This window comes from Sphaeroforma arctica (genome assembly GCF_001186125.1).
Source record: "Sphaeroforma arctica JP610 unplaced genomic scaffold supercont1.318, whole genome shotgun sequence".
NCBI lineage: Eukaryota > Ichthyosporea > Ichthyophonida > Sphaeroforma > Sphaeroforma arctica.
This window is the reverse complement of record NW_014040240.1, coordinates 37,362-53,253: the sequence shown is the minus strand read 5'-3', so window position 1 is coordinate 53,253 and position 15,892 is coordinate 37,362. Positions and strand designations below refer to the sequence as shown.

The 15,892-nt window shown below is 43.2% G+C and overlaps 4 protein-coding genes across 4 annotated transcripts in view; all 4 read left to right on the top strand.

The window, feature by feature from the left end:
- SARC_05146 (hypothetical protein) overlaps positions 1–10,809 on the top strand; it is an 11,913-nt gene extending 1,104 nt beyond the window's left edge. The window contains exons 2-16 of the mRNA XM_014300999.1: positions 327–431; positions 1,466–1,539; positions 2,229–2,287; positions 2,740–2,900; positions 3,615–3,724; positions 4,231–4,364; positions 4,643–4,859; positions 5,787–5,864; positions 6,195–6,243; positions 6,821–7,045; positions 7,542–7,883; positions 8,582–8,748; positions 9,388–9,596; positions 10,031–10,183; positions 10,545–10,809. Of these exons, the coding sequence (XP_014156474.1) occupies positions 327–431; positions 1,466–1,539; positions 2,229–2,287; positions 2,740–2,900; positions 3,615–3,724; positions 4,231–4,364; positions 4,643–4,859; positions 5,787–5,864; positions 6,195–6,243; positions 6,821–7,045; positions 7,542–7,883; positions 8,582–8,748; positions 9,388–9,596; positions 10,031–10,183; positions 10,545–10,647 (2,186 nt within the window). The 3' untranslated portion in view covers positions 10,648–10,809. The remainder of the gene's footprint in view (positions 1–326; positions 432–1,465; positions 1,540–2,228; positions 2,288–2,739; positions 2,901–3,614; positions 3,725–4,230; positions 4,365–4,642; positions 4,860–5,786; positions 5,865–6,194; positions 6,244–6,820; positions 7,046–7,541; positions 7,884–8,581; positions 8,749–9,387; positions 9,597–10,030; positions 10,184–10,544) is intronic.
- Positions 10,810–12,291: 1,482 nt separating this feature from the next.
- Positions 12,292–12,693, top strand: SARC_05145 (hypothetical protein; the record flags this gene model as incomplete). The annotated part of the gene is made up of 1 exon (XM_014300998.1): positions 12,292–12,693. One exon carries the CDS (start codon positions 12,292–12,294, stop codon positions 12,691–12,693), a length of 402 nt encoding a protein of 133 aa, XP_014156473.1.
- Positions 12,694–12,836: 143 nt separating this feature from the next.
- On the top strand, positions 12,837–13,109 carry SARC_05144 (hypothetical protein; the record flags this gene model as incomplete). Its single annotated transcript, XM_014300997.1, has 1 exon — positions 12,837–13,109. The coding sequence occupies one exon, from the start codon at positions 12,837–12,839 to the stop codon at positions 13,107–13,109; it is 273 nt and encodes a 90-aa protein (XP_014156472.1).
- Positions 13,110–14,112: 1,003 nt separating this feature from the next.
- On the top strand, positions 14,113–14,424 carry SARC_05143 (hypothetical protein; the record flags this gene model as incomplete). The annotated part of the gene is made up of 1 exon (XM_014300996.1): positions 14,113–14,424. The coding sequence occupies one exon, from the start codon at positions 14,113–14,115 to the stop codon at positions 14,422–14,424; it is 312 nt and encodes a 103-aa protein (XP_014156471.1).
- Between the last annotated feature and the right edge of the window lie 1,468 nt (positions 14,425–15,892).

Sequence of the window (15,892 nt, the reverse complement as noted above, 5' to 3'; positions counted from 1 at the left end):
TAACCTAACCTACTAACTACTAACTAACTACTAATACATATATACTATATATATATTACTATATGTTGTGTGTGTGTGTGTGTGTGTGTGTGTGTGTGTGTGTGTGTGTGTGTGTGTGTGTGTGTATGTATATCACTATATTGTGTTCATATGATCTGTACAAATTGTTCATACGTACATTTTCTTGATGGAAGTTTCTGTACTAACCACGGTCTCACAAGGTAATTGATTGTTGCTAGAATGCTGTTTTGGCTCATTGGTTTGTGTACTTGGCGACCAGTGTGAGAAATGCACGTTCTTTAATATAATGTGCCTGGTTTACACAGTCACTGCAAGTATTGCAGACGCTGGCCCTGCGGACATTAAGCTGAGAAAATTTGGCAACGATGAAACCTTCGCCTACTCGATTGTTCGCTTGGAGGGGAAGATTGGTATGCCCTGCAAAATTTGTTACCATTGAATAGTTAACAATTGGGTTGTGGGTAGCGTGTTTTGCTGCCATGTGCCCGGTACCTATGTAGTGGTACCAACATTTGTGTCATATCAGGATTTGTTGCGACTGGTTGATTGCGAACATTTCGGAATGGGTATTGTCGTCAGAGCTCCAAAAATTGAGAATCTACTTCCACCCCGACGCATGAACCGCATCGCTATATGTTTTGAGCTGACTGTATAGCTATCGGATATGTATATCTCGGCAATACCTCTCGCGTGATAGTGTGTGCGTGTGTGTGTATGGGTCTTGTAGAGCCAAGCATGTGCGGAGTGAAGTGTATCATGGTTTGAACTCTGAACGGGCAGTGAGGCTAGAAGATTGTTGAGCGATAACTGTGATGTAGTTCTGAAATGTCTTACGAGCATAGAAGCCCTCTCAGAGAAATGTGTGTGAACCACAATAAATACTCTATTTTTATCAAGAGTTTATCAAACATAGACGTAATCGTAGTGATGTGAAAATGAAGATTGGTATTGTGCATAGTGTAGCTAATGGTGTGATAGGTCGGTCTCATGCTACTGCGGTATTTGCTTCGGGTTGCGACTTGCGATACGCTGTAATGAATGATGATGTATTCACTACTTAGCAACAATGGCAACAAATAGTGTACAATATTAAACACTGATGACAACACACGAGACGTGAGATTTGCATGGAGAATACATTTAATACCATCAAAAGGTTAGCACCACGAGAAGATATCCTCAGAATGGGTAGGAGTTAGTTGACTTTCAGTAGACTCCGCGAGGAGTGTACCACCATACTCTGTTCATTTCTGCTAAAAATCGGTCAAATACCAATAGGCATCAACCCTAAAGTTTATAGACAGTCCATTTGCTTAGCAATGACGAACATAGCTCTGTCACGATAAAGTACTCTCAACTCCTTCTCTCATACACTCCGTGTGCTTTCGGTAAGTTCAACTGTTTTTCATGGTTATCCCGTATATCTATAACAATTTCATTACAGGTTCGGGGCAAGGTGCTGGCTCTACATCGATACATAGCTCTGTGCAGTGGGGCTCAGAAAAGGCAGAATCACAGGTAGACCGGCCTCGTGATTGTGTCGTTGTCTGCGCTATATTTATTCCACGATAGTCTCATATATATTCAACAGTTGTACTATGCATGCGATCCGGTGGATCTTGTCTTATCCAGGTGTAGCCTGCTCAACGTCGTACAGCGTTGTGTGTCTAGTATGCTGGTACGATACTTATCTACTGGCGGTGGTTGACCATTGGTTGTGACATGGCACTGTTGTACATATTTTTCACCCAGTCGACATACTGGAGCTCCATTCAGTGCCCTAACGCATACTTTCACGGACGATGGCCAATCACAAGTGTTTCATCACATAAATCGCAAAGCTGGAAGTGTGCGCAAACAACCCTGGTTGTGTTTAAAATCCCTCGTTATGTTTATCTGCACTGGCCGTGGTGTCAGTAGCCTTCTCTGATAAAGTATTTTTAGTCGTCTGCTCTGTCCCGGCTTCCTCTATTTTGTGATACCTTTCACATATAGTTTAAACTTGCTGAGGGTTATTGTTCTGGCCTTGACCTTGTCATATATCTAATGACAAGAGAGGCACGATTGGAATACTTTTTGATCGTTCGTATCATATTTGGTAGGTGCATTTTGGCGCATGTAAAGTTTTGCATAAGCTTACAATGCCAGATACCCGAGGTACCGCAATTGATTCCTTGACTGTGTTTCATCGATTTTTGTGAACACAGGGCGAGTGGCCTGTGATCAAAGGCCATTTCAAAGTTCTTGTGCATCTATCCAAGGGAAAGTAAGTGCAATTCTCCGTGATTTCTCATCTTGAGCAGGTTCTTTAGCAACAGTAAGCGTTTTGGCTGAGGATGAGGATTTTTTTACCCTATATGTCATGTGCACCAATATATTTCATGGTATAACAGTTCGCGAAGGAGTACCGAGTGGTTCTATTTCTCACAAGGAGATACTACTCCATACATTTTCTGTGTTCAATCAGATATGTATCGACATGAAGGGTAACTAGACTCGAGTTCACAAACTCGAGTTCGATGTGCTCAGGCATAGCACTCATACGCCTGTGCCGAAAGTCTTACCAGTTATGTACCAATGTGGCAGTCATTATCTTTGATCGTTGAAACTCATAATAGGGATCACGAATGCACAGTGACAAGTCAACCTATGACAACATGGAGAATTGTTTATTCATAAGTGCTGACCAACTTTTCTCTCCGTATCAAACTACTACAGGAACAAGGTCAAGTTGCAGACATCTACAGGCCACACTCACAGCCTCGATGTGTTAAATGACCCCACAGCACAGAACGAGGCATCGCATAGTGTGCGACTGATCTACTATGTGCAAAAGGATGACGATAGGGGCTACTTTACGCCCAGTTCTAAGCCTACTAGTAAGTGCATCCTTGAAGACTTGCGAATGAGCTTAGATGTGAGCAATGCTGTTATATAAGGGGACAATTCAGTCCAGTTTGTGTTGGGCTGTAGTACCGAGTAGGCTGTAGGTTTGAGTACTGGTTACATAAGGTAGACAACTATGTCGACGGCACTTGGTTTGCGTCGGTGTCAACGCAACGAACCAAAATGCCTCTGCCCATGCGCAAGTAAATCTTGGTCTGGATGGGAGTGCTCACTGTGAAATCTTTTCATTTCGCCTGTGCTTAGTACTCAGAGCATAGCATGGTAGTGATTGGCTTCGTTTAATGTGGGCGATTCGGACAAGGGATGCTTATACACGGCTGAGTTCGAAGCTGTACATGTTTTGGGTATTGGTGTATACACGCAGGCGGTCTGGTACCAATCGTGGGTACAGTAGATGAAAATATTTTGTGTAATGGACAGTCAAGCTGATATCACTTCTTGAGGGGCTGTGTGGATCCAACATCATTTCTGTGTGTGGTCGACTGAAGAAACGTTGCCGGGTGTGTAGGTTCATAGTCGACGATAGTTATTGTATCATGAGTTTCTTGCTTACCAGCAATAGCATTGTCGTTCGTATACCTGGGAATGTTCGGTATCTTCTGTCGATGCGTTGGAACATGCGAAAAAGAACTACGCTCCTCTGATTCGCTCATGTTTTTTTGTCTTGTGTGATATTTCATCCTCAGCGGTCGAGGACGCCATCGAGCGCATACAGATGGCTGGGCTAATGATGCAGTGCTTCTGCGCAACCAATCTGCGTACGCACGGCTTAGGATCGTTCACTTTTGCACTGGAGGTACGATTCTTTTGATCTGGCTATGTATTATAAAGGAAAAGCTACATCTATTAAGATAATGCTCACTATAACTTAGGTTATAGTTAAATATGTATCCTTTATATGTGTATAACGTACAGTCCTTCTATGTGTATGTGTCGTATCTATTTACATATATGCACATACACAAGTTTTGTATCCGCCTTGCAGTAGTACGTCGGGGTATGTCACCTGCTTTGTATGCATGGTCGTCAACTATACGACCGCCTCCTATGATAGCGCAGCAGCCTCTGAGTATCATTGATGCTCCATCTGGTGTTTAGTGGCTCATTCCAATGCGGTCTTATGGACCCCAACCTATGATACCGCTCGATATCAGGTTACTCAAATTTATATCCTACCTGTTTGGGGTGTATTCCGTCTAACAAACCTATGACTGTGTCAAGCAATACAAAAGTGACGAAAGTGCCGGACAGAATAAATAATATGCCTAAGACTGACGAAATCGGTCATATATATGCATACAGATGATGGATGACGGACGAGCTCGGCTGCCCAAAGTACATGTTGTTTCTAGTCAAATAAGCAGGAAGGAGATGCGAACTAGGTGGCATACAGGAGGTGACAACTGGGGCTATGCGTTTGTGGCCGAGGACTTGCGGTATGTATGATACATTTGCTGCAGATTTCTGAATGATAGCTATATGAATGTATATATACCTAAAACTAAAGAAGGGTGTATGGCCCCATATCAATGTGTAACACAAAAGGATGTTCAGTATCGTTGACTTTGTCGTATAAATTGGAAGCTACCTATGCATGTGTGTTTGCCCATACACACACAAAAAAACACATGTACACACACACACACACACACACACACATGTACACACACACACACACACATGTACTCACATACTCACCGTTTCTCCTCCATAGCAAAACCTTTCCGGAGGAGGAAGCTGCGACCACTAAGGACATTGTTTTCTTGTCAGCGACTGAGTACGATAAAAAGAAACAGGCTGCGGTTATGCACACGGCACTGGGTGGTGGTCGCCAGGGCTTGTTCGGTGGAGCTAGTCTGCACTGCTGGCCGGCATCAGTCGCACAGATAGCACCCTGTTTCCTGGACGAAAAGACTGTGGATAAGAAAACGGTAAGTGTCAAGAATGCTAAAATGTTGCGGGTTAAGTGGGTACATACGAAATCTACGTAGCAATACTTCTAGTTAGAACGGTTTATAAGCTATTGAAATTCAGTCCAGCCTCGGGATCAGTGTCTAGGTAGGGCTGTTGGTTGCGAGTAGTCTGTACTGTAGATCTATCTTTGTAAAGTCACATTCTGCGTCCGGAGGAACAAACCAATTGAGATATAAATATATGTTAGGGATACTAAGATAAGGATAGCATATACAGGGTGATTTATATTTGGTGTATATAGGGTGCTATATAAATAGCATGTGCAGGGTTTTTTGTGTTTTTGCCTCAGCTCGTACAGGTGTTTGGAGAAACCAATGGCATGAGAGCGCAAGTATGTGATATTTCTTGACAGTATGTGTGTGTGGCTGATAGTGTGGCAAACGCAAAGAGGGACAATTTGCTTGCTTGCTTGAAAAATTCTGAGACATATGTATGCGACGGCAGCGGAAACCAAATATCTAAAACCCCAGGTGAAACGTGGGCAACTTATTATCTATTATGTGGCGCAGGTGACAGCAAAGGAACATCGTTCACTCGATTGTTTTCTAGTAGGCATTCGTATAGCACTTATGTTTATGTGTTCATTTATATGACATATTGAATTGTTGCGTGAATCCATGCGTCTGGCGATGAAAGAACGTTACACTAGAGGCTATCCAGATAGTCCCTTGGGCCGTATAGCGTAATACATAAACCAGGATTGAATTTCCTTATCATCGTTCACGTCCATGCTATTCTCCTTTTTTTTTCTCCCTGGCCATTTCTGGCCATTGTTCTCGTTTTTTTAATCCCCTCTGTCTCTGACTTTCGTCTGTCTCATCTTGAATTGTAATTTTTAGCTTTGCTTTTTTTAACTTTTATTTTCTGTTTCGGTCACCTGACAGACCTTCGACGACAGTGGAGGCCGTGGAAAGTACTGGGCCATGTACTCCACGACTCTTGGAGCAACTATGCATGAAGCGGTGAGAGATTTGTGATATCATATCTTAGTGTGATATTATGATGTTTTCTTCTCTTATGTATACGTGGCTGTACACACACTCATACAAATCGTATTTGCTGTGTGCCTCTACTATCTCACACACTGTGTCTGGAGTGGAAACAAGCTTGGGCACTACCTGTTGCGATGTGCGTCTCACGCCGGCTTCGAAAGAGATCAAAGGCCCTAAGCATATATATACAGTATGCGCAGTCTTCTGATGTTGAACCCTGATAATGCTTCCCTAATTCGGACGAACCCTCATCAGCTTTGCACAACTCTGACTATATTAACGATGTTCTTCTCCTCACAGGGCCATATGTTCGGGCTACCGCATATCTACGCCACTACCACAGGCAACGGTAAGTCAAGATCGAAGTTTCAGTACACGCGGAGTTTGCTGGATCATATTGCCAACCGTGCCCAAGCGTATGTTGACATCGACGCACAATTGCTGCATTTCGGGTCCGAGTGACTTAGTTAGACACTCAGACCGTAATAGGTTGTGTGGATGGCTGGGAATCGTGGCCTATATTTGGAATATTTCTATGAAGCGTAAGCTCGTTTCTCTATCGTTCTCCGTTGCGCCCCAGATCAAACGTCTGTAACATATACCATACACGTATCATAGTTCCTTTTTCATCTGGCTACTCATGATCAGAGTAACCAATGAAGCAAATATTATGCGTTTCTTGAAAGAGAACCCTCATTGGCAATATTTGAGTATCATTCCAAAAGTCACCTGTCGATCGTATACATATCCACGCAAACGTTACTGAATATCTCCACACACTTTATTGCATATCTCAACAGTGTCTATATAGTCGAAGCAAACAGGTTTTTAGTGAGGCCTTTGCTAAATTCCAGGCAAAAGATCTGTCGTCGATAGCATAAATTTCTATTTTAAAAAAACACACATGCATTACATACCCAACACAGGTATAATGGCACGAGGGTTCGACTATTTCAACAGATTCTTCTTAGCCAAGGAACCCAATCAAGAGAAAGCCATGCTTATTCCTGAAGAAAGAAGGGGTGGCACCTGGATAAGGGCGTCTGCACTGCACCTGAGGCATTCGGAATGGTTTGTGAGAATGCGCTCGGTGGAGAATGCGGAACGAGATTTCCATGAAATGGATGTGCCGAATATCACGCTGACCACTGGTATGTGCTGTTAAATACTCGATTTATAACGCGCATCTGTATCTGCGCGCATGACAAAATTGTGTTGGTTTAATTTTGATACCAGTATACGAATATATACAATCACTGTTGATAGCTGCTACTTTAGTGGTATGTGTTGCCAAGTATATAGGTATCAAAAGACCACTAATCCATTTAATCTGTGGAAAACATGAGCTGGTCTGAAGAATCATTTCTGCCATTTATATATATACCACTAAGCCACTAATATAACATGTCTAATTCCACAGTATCTAGTATACAGATATATCTCATCTCTGTGAGCAACATATACATTTATTAAATTTTTTTACCACTTGAATATACCCAGTACGCCCCTATTATCGCACCTTCACATACAAAGCATACAATAGACAGACATCTCTCAAATCTGTGGGCAACTTCGACGGTTTTTGAATTTTTTTATCACGTGTATGTACACCAATTAGCCACTACTATCGCATCCCTACACCCACAGCATCCAATGCGCAGATATACGACGAAGACGATGAGCAAGAAGTGACTGGCGCACCCACAGCGACCACCGCGCCCGCAGCCACACCCACGGCCATGAGCGAAGCAGGACGTACACACCACGTGGACTTATCCCTGCCTGAGAATGCGGGCAATGGTCTGGTACTGCACTCTACGCCCAGGCCGTCTCCGTTGGCTGGGATGAGCTTGGTGGAGTCTATTAAGAGAAGAGGTACAGGAGACTTGGATGCCAGTTTGGCTCAGGGCGGTGGGATGAATATCGTAGTCTCCCCTGCCACCACACCCTCGCCCAAACCGGTGCCTACGGCGAGGATGGCACCCCCAGGTAAATGGCATGGCAAGCAGGTCAGATTCTTCTACCCACACATTCATCGTTCCTGATACATGCGTAATTGGATATGCACACACACACTTGTACATGTGCATAGTTGTTGTACTACAGTTTCAGAGGCACAGTACGAAGAGCACTCTGGTAGATTGATGGAATATTCATAAGAGTTGTTCTTTGCACGTCTGCACCTGCACAACCATTCACTAAGCAACGGATACGACGAAAAAGTACTGCCACGATTGATTTGTATGTATACGATCTTCATCATTGCTCATACATGGCACTTGAGTTTATTTGACGTTCAGCTTAGAATACTTTACATTTTTACATGGTGATAATATGTTCCGCTCTTGCAGGTATACCGAATTGCACTAGGCACTGTAGTGTGAAAAAATTTATTTGCTTACGGATTAAGGTCTCTTCTTGCACTCCCACATTCTGTATGGCATTATTTCATAGCTTGCTAGGTGGGCTATCTAAACTGTGCATCCATCCATGGCAGTATCTATAGCGGTTGTCATGCTTTTATCATGGTTCAGCTGCGCTAACCGAGGCAGGACAGAGGATGTACATTGATATCTAAAATGCAACGTACTCTGTATTCTGTACTGCAAGCACCTTCCTACCATGTCAAACAAAGACTTACCATGGTGTATCGCGGACTAAGACGTCGTGTTGATTTTGTAAACCAGAACCCGATGAAGACGTTATACGCAACTTACCGAAGTCCAAGTTTCACTACAAGAACACCGCCGGTGGAGGATTTGTGTACTTGCCTGGAGAGCACCCAATGTGGGCCGAGATCGAAGCAACGGGAGCCGTCAAGTTCTTATTTGAGGTCTATGAGCCGGACAAGAGGGTATATAAAACAAATGTGCGGGTGAATTGTTTTATTTGTAGCTCATGTTGGTACATGTTGGTAGCGTGAATATATAGACTAAGAAAGTACAATCAAATTGCTATTAAAACCTTACCACCTCGCACACCCGCAACTTCCACTCTGTTCGCACCTGGCTCGTTGAACACGATTATCTATGGCTAGTGCACTGCGAAAGAGTTCGGTTGTATATGGATGATGTCTTGCGATTTTTGTACTGAGGTTAATGCTGAATGCTCAGGAAGCTAGCTACAGTTCAATGTATGAAAGACATTGTAAAAAAAACCCTAAATCCTTATATAATGTATGAAATGCATCATATGATGTAGTAGAAATAATTTAACGCCGACGGTGCTTTATTGATTGTAAAGGGCAACGGCAGCTGGTCAGCAGTCTGATGGCATAATAACTGGCAAGGCCTATCAGTACATCCTGAACGTTTTCGGTCTCATTGCGCGCAAGTCCTATGCACGGTTACAATGTATCACGCTCGGTGTGATGTCGACAGTAGATACATCGGCATCTAAGTGTACATTAACCTGCGAAGACTGCTCAAAGTTTAAAACTTTGTGGCTGACGTACACCAGTTTACCAACACCAACGCTCTTTCAATCCGCACAGTACAAATGGTATGACCCCGACAGTGTGTACATGGAAGACGCAAGCAGAGGGTTCTATGTGAGGATATCAGACAATGACGGTGTTACACTGTCTGCTGATGGGCATCAGACCTGGAAAAAGTTGTGTTCGGGTGCTTGGGCCGATGACAAGGACACGGTCCTCAAGACTATGGCGAGAAGAGGGCCTGTTATTGTCTCTATCTCCAACGAGTATGTATATATGTATACAATATGTATTGGACATATGCATGTGTCAAAAGTACGAGTATATAAGGTTTTTGTCTGAATATGGCTAACGACACGTATACCTTGTGAGTTTGCTGCTGCATAGCTACAAATAGAAGTGATAGATGAGGCCACGGCAGGATTTATTCGTCCTGAACACATGTGCGCCCATGTAGACAAACCGGTTGTTATCATGGATACAGGTGGTGCATAATTTGTATTTCGACGATAAATAGGTCCATACAACACTAACACAACAAATTGATTGTTCGGTACACGTGTACGTGTGCACCGGTGTCTACGTGGTTGTAAGCAGTCAGTGGAGCATTTCTTTATTATGCGTGCATAAGAGCAATTATACTTCACTTCATATGAACTCATCCATGTCTGTCAACCAATACCAAAACGTCAATTCTCAGCGGAAATCCAATCGTGAATCTGAGTTCCGTTGTCCCCCTGGCGCTGGTGAAGTTCATCGTCAAGGAGAATGGCAATCTGTTTCATCACCTAGAATTCGCACCCGAAACACATACAATTGACTTCACAGACGAATCCGTGAAGCGCATGTGGAGGTATGTCTCTTCTGATATGTCTTTGAAATATCCTGTACCTTGTTGCCGATACCCTCGTCTCCGAAAATTGTTGTGCGTACATGATTTGTTGTTCAATGTGTGTTGGGTCTGTCGTATCCAATTTGGCGGTTCAATTTTTAAACACTTTTGCAACAAAGCATCAACCTTTCTTTTGCACCTGCATGATCAGTTAAAGCAGTAGCGTTACGCATATGCCTTCAATATGTTCGGCGTTGCATCAAGCTACCGTGATTCGTATCAGTCTTCAAGTGTAATAGCATCAAAATAGTGTCAGTTATTTGACGCTCAAGTCCAACGTCAAAACAAAACACATCTGTGTACACATCTGGATAACCTGCAGGACGAAGCACGAGGACGCCGGTGTTGAAGCGCCTGAGTTAGAGGCATACTTTGTGGAAGCGTGGGATGTGAAAGGTCACTCAGCGCGTCAAGCAGTGAGATGACCCCGTCACTTGTGCTCACATGAACTTGATAGAAGTGTTGGAAGCTAGCCCAGACATCATAGAACAATCAGAAATGTAGCGTCGAGCAATTAGAAATGTAACGTTGAGCAATTAGAAATGTAGCGTCAACCTTAAGAGGTAGTAAAAATGTAGTCTTGTGGTTATTTGACATGTATTTTTTTGATAGAGGAGTCATAAAATTATCGTATAGGACGGTATTTCGTTTTGTGTTCATACAGATCAAATCTCCAATGTTCAATTCTCGTGGGTTGAAGAAGTTTAGAATCAGTAGCATGTAGATGCTATCGAATTGTCATAGTGATCTTATTACTGCGTTTACTGCTTGCCTGTATATTTGACGCCTATTTTAATTGGTGAGGTGGTGCAGAGGTATCTGCTACTGGTCAATTCATTGTGAGCACCAGCGGAGACAGCCACGGAATACGAGAGCTTGTGAGAGCCGGAGAAGGCTTTTTACACAATAAATGGAATACATCCACCCTCAAACGGTTTACGACTTTAACGTCACCATCAACCATATCCGAGACTCTGAGGTCCATGACCTCTACTAGAGAGAAGGCAGCGTTCCAGAAATCGTATTCTTGGGTCTTTCTACTATCAACGGGGCTGCGGGGCACATTTTGGAAATCTACATTCATATATATATTTGTTCGCAATTTTCAGTAGAGAGTGAACCGTGGCGAATTATCAGTACATGATAACATACTATTTCTAAAATAGTATAGGGATGTATCACGAGGTTATATATTCCATGTTGGGCGTTATAAGATTTCTACCCGACCAGATTACGGGCTGGGATGCGACGGGAAATTGAATCTACGATAGTCTTTATTTTCGTAAGTATTGGAGCGAGAGCAAGTCAGTGTTTGGAAAAGCGGGGCCGAAGATTGTTAGAGAGTCAGTTAGTTATGAGCTTAAAAGAAGTGTTATATTGTTGCGCCTGCTCAAGGATTTTAAAAATATACTGAACTATTTCATATCTGACATTATTCCTGTCATGACTAATTCATTGAACAGGGGAAACCCGATACCCCCCTTTTAAGAAAAATCAATTACATTACATTTTATATTGATCAATATATGCTCCGCATAGCAATTCCGATGAATATATGGGACAGAAAGAGTCCTGCACCTCGGGGTAGAGGGCATGACTGGCACTGTTTAGAAGAGAACAAGACTCGAGCCTAATTAGAGCAAGTGATCATATTGTACTTATTAGTGGTTCACTCCATCAGGCTGATGGTTTTAGTATTTACCCGCGAGCCGTACTATTAGGCTCGACGGGTAGTCTCAGGAGGCCTCATTTGTACACACTAGATATTGGGAACGTTCGAGCTAAATATCTAGTTTAGTTAAATAAAGGAAAGGTGTACTTTTAGAGTATACTCGAACTACGACTAAACTATCTTGGACGTAGCCAAGTCACGAGACACGAGGAAGTAGATGACACGGTGTTTTTTTTGTTTTTGTTTTTTACCACGTTACGAGAATAAAACAGAGACTTTCTTGCAACCATGTCAACTAGTGGATAAGATCGACCTCCACGCATGTACATTGGTGCAAAACCAAGGCCCCATTTGGAGCACTATTGCGACTGTGGAAGAAGTTCACTAGAGGAATAAAATGCAGCACGTTAGCCAAAGAACTCAATTTCAATCGATACCTATTAAAATCTATCCATTGTTACCGGATGAACCCAGCATTCACAATGTAGAGAGAGTATTAGTGGAACATTTCGGTGCAGCCAGCCAACTTTTTGGACCCGGTTATACTGTGGATCTGTACGCGATGGCATCGGAAATGAGTGCACAATCAGAGAAAGCAACATGGCAACGAGCAATGATAATGACGGAACTCACAGAATTTGCCGTGGGCAGCATTATTTATACGACTGAAACGGAGTTGAACCCTCAGGGTAGGGGCAAAAATGCAATACGGAACGCACCGATGAAATTTAGCATGTTAGAGACAGCAACGTCAGGTTTGACACCGCAACAAGTGTATGAGGCTAACCAGAAGATGTAACAACAGACAGATGAAGCATCACGAAAACAGGTCAGCCGTGGAAAACGACATATAACACTACTATGGCTCAGTGAAGCGTTAAAAGGTAGACCAGCAGGGTTAATGCCTATAGGCGAAGGTGGCACACACAGAGATTTTTTCAAATGAAAAAACGGATACCGGAAGCACTGTTAATAGCGGCAAAGGAACCCTTAACAGCAACAATCCAGAGGACTGAAGCTATAGAACATGCGGCGGCGGCGAAGGCGGACAAATGCAGAAATGAATGGAAGCATAAACAACGCGACAAAGTGAAGGAGAGAGAAGTGCAAGAGGATAAGCGAAGAAAGGATAGCGAAGCAGCAAGGAACAATGGACACGAGCGTGCAGTCGTAGTCCCAGTAGAAATTAAAGCAGACATACGAGTAGGTCACTAGCACCCCAGGTTACAAATAGATAACCTCCGCGGTGCCGAGAGAGTATATTAGAACCGGAGAGCACGCATGGGTACAAAGCAGAACAATATCGAAGAGAGAGGTACTAGGATAAAGCAGAATAGTACGAGGACACTACGACAACCAAACGACCCAGCACCAGATGTAGAAATGTTGAATAGTTCATTGAGAAAGTACGTGCGACACCCGTCACAACGAAGCCGGCAGGAACACACAGACATTCAGAAAGCACACTGGTTCATGTCATACCTTGGTTGGCTGTAGATGAAAACCTGAACCAAGATGCATCACGAGGAGAAAACTTTGCGGCACTAGCAATGCTGCACGCCGTGACCAAGAACACAAACTGGAGTGTAGCATTGACATACATTTACAATAGATACGGCGCCTTTGGTCAAAGCACTTAACGAATTACAGTCGGTAGGGAGGACATTTATTATTGCAGCATTCCCGAAGGATAACCGAGCAACACTGTTAGATGCCTACGAATTATTAGGGCCAGGGAGAGCAGCTGCACATGTAGCAAATTTAGCAGCGGCATTCCAAGGAGACATTCAATCTAATTATTTAGTCTTGACAGAGGTAGGTGACAAAGCTGAGATAGGGATAGACGAGGCCACAGCAGAAAACAACTAAGATACGGCAGAGGAAACATCCGCGCGTCAAGAGGAGATAGATGCGATAGAGATCGTGACCAAGGGTATGACGCAGCAAGACTTCTGCAGAAGGTTTCTCATACTGATCATATGAGTTTTTACCCTAGCCAGCCCAAGTGGCTGAGCACTAGCACAAACACCTTAGGTATAAAACAAAAGGTGAGATCAGAAATAAATACATACATTTGCACTTTATTTAGTTTACTGCATTACACTAACAGGGCTCGTTCCGCGGTCAGCATACACCAGCTGAATATTCCTTGACTCACCGTTGGCAGCAGCACCCAAAGAATGGAAGTAATTAACAACTGGTGGCAGCAATACGGACCATGCCAACGGCGATTAACTTTATGTATCGTTGTAATTTCAGCTTCACGTTATTCAAGAAACTGGTAAGTAAGCATGGTCACAAAAATACGGAGAACTTTCAGGTGGAGGACGAGGAATTCTTTAACGAACACGCACACACGATCGAGAAGACCGATACGAAGCTTAATGGCAATAAGTTAGCATATAAGTATGCCGGGTCTAGAGCGCTACAGGAAGAAAAGCTAGCGGAATGGAAACACAAACTGGCAGCGACACAGTTAGCAACGGACGAAGAGGATGCGAAAGCTAGTTTGTCCGATCGAAAATTTTAATGAGTCAACTATCCCTGCAGGCAAGCATTGGGGAGTCTCGGGGGGTTGTAATTCTGATGGATATATGGGACAGAAAGAGTCCTGCACCTCGGGGTAGTGGGCAAGGCTGACACTGTTTAGAAGAGGACAAGACTCAAGCCTAATTAAGGCAAGCAATCCTATTGGACTAATTAATGGTTCACTCCATCAGGCTGATGGTCTTAGTATTTACCCGCGAGCCTTGCTATAAGGCTCGACAGGTAGTTCCAGGAGGGCACATTTGTGCACACGTAGAGATTGGTAACATTCGAGCTAAATATCTAGTTTAGTTAAATAAGGGAAAGGTGTACTTTTAGTTAAATAAAAGAAAGGTGTACTTTTAGAAGATACTCTAACTGGAGTATGGTTTTATTCAAATCAAGAAATACAAACTAGAAACTTTGGCCTGCAGCCCGCAGATTCAGATAATCGGATCACTGATAGGCAAATACCCGAACCGGCGGACTCACTGACCGCTCCGCACTTCGTGAACTCTGCAGGGCAGGCAAAATGCGTTTGCTGCAATGTTGCCTTATCAACTTGGGCAACACTCCACTTAGCAATCGTTCTAGTAGCTCCGTATGGTTTTGCGATTTAATACGCTTATATTCGGCTCTCATTGGTGACCTAGTAATACATATGATGGTCAGAGATAGTCCAATAAGATCGAGAGACCTGATCTACCAAGATTAAGAGGTGCCGAGAGTAGATCTACCAGAAATACGCCAGTCATCATATTTCAATTCAGGTTTAGCGGTTCCATGGCCATTTGTTTGTTTTTATACTGTTTGGAAATTTATTTACATATGCTTATTGTTCCTTGTACAAAATAATAATAATAATAAATCTTCATAGGGTGTCGCCCACTGCCCCACAGGTTACAACGCCTGGTATTTATGTAGAGTGCAATGTATTTACTCCTCGGTCAGACGGTCAATGGCGTCTCCGACACCACTGAGGTCCTTTGTCATATCGTGTACTTTATGCAATTGAAGACTTTGAGGTATGTGTCAAATCATATAATAGGTGATAAATAGTCGCTGGTTCAAAAAACCGATTGGTGCCGTTAGTGTTGTATGTCTGACGTGATGTCCATAATGGGTGGGATAGATTGTAGAATGAGATCAAGGATTGAGTGGAGGATCGAGTGAATGATGGATTACAGATGGTGAAGAAACAAGGTTCTTGTGAACAGAGCGCCGTGTTAGGTTGAATGGACATGCAGAGTGCTGAAAGTATGATTGGCTATAAGGACTTACAACTATGTAAAGCCGAGCATGAGGGAAAGCTGCAACTGATCGTTGATGTGAAAGCAGGCTGCAAATAGTATATATAGTGGGGTCGAAGTACCTAAATACCAGTTAATAGTGAGTCAACATCACGTATATTGAACTGTGTCTACTCAAGAGGGTTTTCTACCCTATCTAGACTGTTGATTTTCTACGTACAG